General features: G+C 42.7%; 1 protein-coding gene across 6 annotated transcripts in view; it reads right to left on the reverse strand.

The window, feature by feature from the left end:
• The window catches only part of AKT1 (AKT serine/threonine kinase 1), a 102990-nt gene that overhangs the window by 40153 nt on the left and 56995 nt on the right, over positions 1-5842 (reverse strand). The window contains exons 1-3 of one of the 6 annotated variants that reach the window (XM_025192607.1): positions 3879-4180; positions 3475-3651; positions 1350-1461 (exon numbers count right to left, since the gene is read on the reverse strand). In XM_025192607.1, the coding sequence (XP_025048392.1) occupies positions 1350-1450 (101 nt within the window). In that variant the 5' untranslated portion in view covers positions 1451-1461; positions 3475-3651; positions 3879-4180. The other 5 variants (XM_025192606.1, XM_025192604.1, XM_025192605.1 and 2 more) reach the window with 5 other exon arrangements.

The following is a 5842-nucleotide window of genomic DNA, read 5'->3' on the forward strand; positions in this document are numbered from 1 at the left end:
CCTCAGTACCCTACCTCTACACATCTAAGAGCCCCAATACAAAACACATCCTTGTTCTGTCTGTGTTCACATTTCATCATCTGCCTCTTAAGAAACAACTTCAGGTTTAGTAGCAAAGGACATAAAAGTGGTATCTACTTTTAAGTCTATTTTTAGATATCTTATTGACTTAGGGCAAATTCCTGGACCTACTGAAGTCAGTGCCACTGACTTCAAATGAGGCCAGTATTTCACAGTTCAATTTTATCTCCCCAATGCATGTAACAGAGGTGACTAACATACTAAGTCCTGAAGCACTGTTCAGCCTTGTTAATTAGTTAGGAGGGACCAAAATAAGACTGAAATGCAATCTCTCTGAAGTGCAAGGTGTCAGTTGCTGTCAGGGTCAGTGACTGCAAAGCTACAGATGAAAACAAGCGCCCAATCTTTTTCTTTGCTTCAATTTATTTTCATCTCCCCCTGACCTCATAAGAGAATGCTAAGGTATAATACATCACTTCAAATCACTCCATGAAAGACTTTGTGGGAAATTGGTGAAGAACAGTAGGTAGAAAAATGCTGATTTCTATGTGCCTGCATCACACTGTAGGGAGGCCTGGGGTTTTAAAAACACCCTTCCTTCAGCACAATGATACTGGAATGATATAAATTCAGAGCTTGGAAAGCAATTTAAATAGCATATAGTTGTAGAATATCTGTGCTGGGAATCTCTTCTAGCAGGAGGTAAGAGATCAATTCCCCACTGAGCACAGAGTATAGGATGCATTCTTTTAGCTTTGCTTCTTTTAGCTGCTGAAATACAAGTCTACATAAGCAGCAACTGCTTTCTACCCATCACCATTTATCATCTTATTTACATAACCTATTAGCAAGTGGCAACCATACAACAAACTTGTTCCTAAAAAGGTGCCCTCAAAAAGAAAGTCAGCAAGCTGAGGCAGCTCACCTGTGCTGAAGCCCGTTTTGCTTCTTGCCCACCTTTGCTCAGGAATCTCAAGACCCATTACAGTGTACACAGCAAGAGCCCCCAAACCTAGGGTTTGCTCCAGGAGCTTTGACCTAAACTTTCCGAAACAGCTGGTGATTTCTGGATTCACAAGCTGAAGGATCTTAAAGAGACCTGCCTTGCAAAAAGTACTGAACACCTACCCTCTGAAGAGCAGGCTCCTCTTTAAGGGGCCTCTGAGGCCGGGGCCTCCAAAAACAGAGGCACGCAAAATCACCTGGCACTTTTTTAGATGTACAATCACCTGACAAATAAGAGCTTCTGCCAGGACTGCACTAATAATGCTGAACGTTCGCATCTGCTTTTACAAGTAGTTTATGTTTTAAATATGAATGAAACATACCGCTCCTCTGGAGTCTCCACATGAAATGTTCTTTCAATTACTGTGGTCCACTGGAGGCATCTAATGATGAATGTGTTTGGTTTAGGTCGTTCTGTCTTCATCAGCTGGCATTCTACCACAATCAAGGAAAAAAGAGTCATGGTATATAAGCAGGTTTAAATAATCATTTGTCTTTATTCTTATCTAGCAAACTGTTGAGATTAATCAGCCATAGAAATCTCTGTAAGTACTTCTTCTGGAGACACGAGACAATTTAGTATGTTGATGAAACTAAAGCACAGCTTAAGTGACTAAGTTCTGTTTAAAAAGCCTTCTGAGGTGGCCAGCCCAGAGGTCTAACAGATACACACAGTGTGAAAACAGAAAAGATCCATATTCAGGTCTCACACCCCCCAAACCACCTGTAGAAGAGCCCACAGTACTACAGGCAGCTCTGGATAGGGCCAATGACTGCATCCACTGACAGTAATGGCAAAGCTCCCATTGATTTTAATGATAAAAAGATCAAGCTCTTAACTTTTAAGATGACGGTAGAGTGCATGTTTGTACTGACCATTCTTCAGAGACCTCTCTGGACACTGAAATATAGACAGTCTTCCAAAAAGATGGTGCTCATTATATGGATCAAACTGTAGTCAGGCACCCCCAAAAAAGACTTTCAACGCTTCATAAACACAGAAGGCAGCTGATGTGCAAACACCCCTATACAACACTGTGATGAAAGCTTGTACCGCTGCAGACATTGCAATGCAGGCTAACAAGTCCACGAAGGATGGATCATTTCATCACAGAGTAGCCTCCTTGTCCCATCATTCTCACCTCTTCCCCACCCCAACCCTCTCCAACACACCCACTCCAAATTCTCTTGTAGGAATTGATTTTTTTAAAAACAGCATGTTGACTATTTATTAAATACTAGCCAACTGCCCATCAAGAATGACCAGAACGGTGGGGTGAGGACGGAGCACCGCCACCCAATGCCCTGCAGTGCTGCCTCTGTCTCTGGGCCTCGAACAGGTCCCCATTAAGAGCAGACTGGCTATTGTAAACTGGACAGACTCAAAGACATTCAGTGAGGTACTAAACCTACACTATAAACGCCACTTTTTTTGTACCTGGTTTTCTAAACTTCTTTTAGCAAAGCTCAAATGCTAACAGCGTTCCTCCCATTAATGAAAACCCCAAGCAACTACCCAATGTGAAAGAAAAACAATAGATCCAAACATAATCAAGTTTCTTTTAACCTGGCTACTTTTGTGTTAACAGTGTATAGAGGGGACAGTGTGGACAAACTCGTAGACCCTGTGGACCAAGGGATGCCCACAAATCCAGGGGACTGAGCTTGATGGCCAGAGAGACTCCTTCCAGTCCTACCTAATATCAAGTCTCTTATCCTGCAGTTTGTAAAACCACTGCTTCCATAGTACTGGGGTCTTAGCAGTCTAAATCCGCATGCACAATGAAAAGTGAGAAAAAAACCTTTACTTCCTACCAAAGCTTCAAACAAGTTCCACTTTCGTAGTGTGGATAAGGATTAACGACATAAAATTTCTGTCATTCCAGATGCATGCTGTTCTTAAGACTATGCATGCCAGCACTGTTAGATGAATGATATTACTGTGGAAATTCAGAATGCTTGATTTTAAATCCAAGCCTTTATTAGCACCAAGATAAAATATTTACTGCCAGTGTTTTTGGGTGCTGTATTTTTGGCAATATATTTCATGCCTCATTTGCTGCTGAAATTATAAGCTTTTCAATGAGTAACTTTGCATTTTTCATGACAAGAAAATCTAATTTTTCTTTAATAGCATGCTGAGGTTATGCTGCATTCTACAGAAGCACTGCAATTAGATAAGAGAAAGTTTATTAATGAGTCATGAAAAGGTTTTAGTGATAAACGGCACTTTCTTATTCACTAGGAAAACTAACCTTAAAAACCACCACAAAAAGATGCAGCTATGCTTTTACCATGCCAAACTCCTCCTGACTACAGTGTTCCAGCAGCTACAGTCATCATTCATGAACCTGTAGTTTCCGCAGCACCGTCAGAGCTGGCTTGGTCTCATAGATAGGGCTCTGGACTGTTATTCAAATAGGTTCTCCTACCAGCTCTGCCACTGACCTGCTGTAAAACCTGGCAGAAGTCACGTTACCTCTCCTGGTTGGCTTCTTCTCCCACTCCCTGGCGGTCTAGTCTAGTATGGTGGTATGCTCTTTCAAGGAAGGAGGGTTCTCCTATCTGTTCATGCAGTGCCAAGCACAACAGAGTCTGGATTTGGGCTGAGTCCCTTAAGCCCTACTGGTAACGACAAATAATACAGAAAGAACCCTTTCAAATGAGATTGAGCATTCTGATTTGCCTGCTATGCCAATCTTGAAACCCAACACTGTTTTTATATAAATTAAATGTTTTTACAGTGGTAAAGTATTTAGTCAACCACCTTCTGAACTGCTATTCAATATCTATGAATAAATATTTCCAAATAACAACATAGGCATTTCTTTGAATCCTCTGCCTAGGCTCACCTGAACATATATCATCCAATAACTTTCCTGGTTTGCAGTGGCAGGGCACAGGTGGCAGCCCTCTTTCCCCTGCTTTTTACCTGTGGCTTGCTGTCTGGATATAAGGTGTTTTGTGACTGTGGTAGGAAAGGGTCTGGAGTGGACACCTTTTAGGACACTTTAGATAAATGGTAGGCTCCACATGCAGGGGACTGATCTCAGTGTCCCACCCAGAAAAAAACATAACTATTTAATTTAAGGCTGACAAACAAAGCTTGGCTTTGGGATACAGAGAACAAGACCAATTAAAGTATCCCAGTATTTCTTTTACATCTGCGTTGTCCGTTGATATTTGTTAAGCTTGCTGATCCAGCAATCTTTAAAGCATTCTGCAAGATAAATAATAGAGATTTGTCAGTTAATAACCACTATAATTCAAGAATGTCACAGAGAAGTGTTTTGTTTAGTGAACAATATGCTGTCTAATTACCCTGCTCAATCATAACAGCACATATCAAGAAACGCAGAAGGCTTTATATTTTTAACTTGTTATTACTATAGTGTCTTATCACATAGGCTTAAAAAAAATTGAAGTTACCACAGAATTTCCCCTGACATAACTGAGTCTAGAGGACCCATTTTTATCAATGAACCAGGATATAGGAGTGTTTGTTGTTGTAGTCTGCAAGTTATCAAGGCACCTTATCTGACCCTTTCGTATGTATGCAGGTATAGCACCACAGAATCATAGAAAATTAGGGTTGGGAGGGACCTCAGGAGGTCATATAGTGTCTAGTCCAGCCCCCTGCTCATAGCAGGACCAGCCCCAACTAGATCATCCCAGCCAAGGCTTTGTCTAGTCAGGTCTTAAAAACCTCCAAGGATGGAGATTCCACCGCTTCTCCAGATAACCTGTTCCAGCACTTCACCACCCTCTTAGTGAGAAAGTTTCTCCTAAAATCCAACCTAAACCTCCCTTGCTGCAACTTGAGACCACTGCTCCTTGTCCTGTCATCTGCCACCACTGAGAGCAGTCCAGCTCCATCCACTTTGGAAGCACCCTTCAGGTGGCTAAAGGCTGCTATTAAATCCCCCCCTCAGTCTTCTCTTCTCAAGACTAAATAAACCTGGTTCTGTCAGCCTCTCTCATTAGTCACGTACCCCAGCCCCAAACCAATTTCCCTGCCCTCTGCTGGACTCTCTCCAACTTGCCCACATCCTTTCTATAGTGGGAGGCCCAAAACTGAACACACTACTACAGATGTGGATTCACCAGTGCAGAATAATCACTTCCCTCAATCTGCTGGCAATGCTCCTACCAATGCAGCCCAATATGTTGTTAGCCTGCTTGGCAACAAGGGCACACTGCTGACTCATATCCATCTTATTGTCCACTGTAACCCCTGGCTCCATTTCTGCAGAGCTGCTGCCCAGCCAGTCAGCCCCCAGCCTGTACCAGTGTATGGGACTGTTCTGCCCTAAACACAGGACTTTGTACTTTTCCTTATTGAACTTCATGAGATGTTCTTTGGTTTAATTTTCCAATTTGTCTAGGTCTCTCTGGTGTATAGTTGCATTGCCCTTTTCTCATTTTTCCAACTTTATACACTCCATTGTGCAACAGAGGAACACCCTGTTCAATATCTTCATTAACTAAAACCAGCCCCAGGACCGACCCCTGGGGCACTCTATTTGACACTGGACTACTAGGACTGTGCGAAGCTTCAGGTGCTGATTTGATTTGAAGGAGATTCAGCCCAATTCAGTGGCCAAATCTGCCAATCTGAATTGAATCGGGAAACCAATAAAAAGGTCCAAATTGATTTGAAGCTCTCCAAATTGATTTGGAAAAGATTCGGAGAGCTTTGAAGATTCAGGCAGTCCCCACTCACCACCACAGGGAGCTGGACCTGGACTCCATGCTGGTAAGTGGGGGGGGCATAGGGGAACCCCCGCCAGGCCCCACCCCCTGCCAACTCCCCCAG

This window comes from Alligator sinensis, unplaced genomic scaffold (genome assembly GCF_000455745.1).
Source record: "Alligator sinensis unplaced genomic scaffold, ASM45574v1 scaffold890_1, whole genome shotgun sequence".
Taxonomy (NCBI): Eukaryota; Metazoa; Chordata; order Crocodylia; family Alligatoridae; genus Alligator; species Alligator sinensis.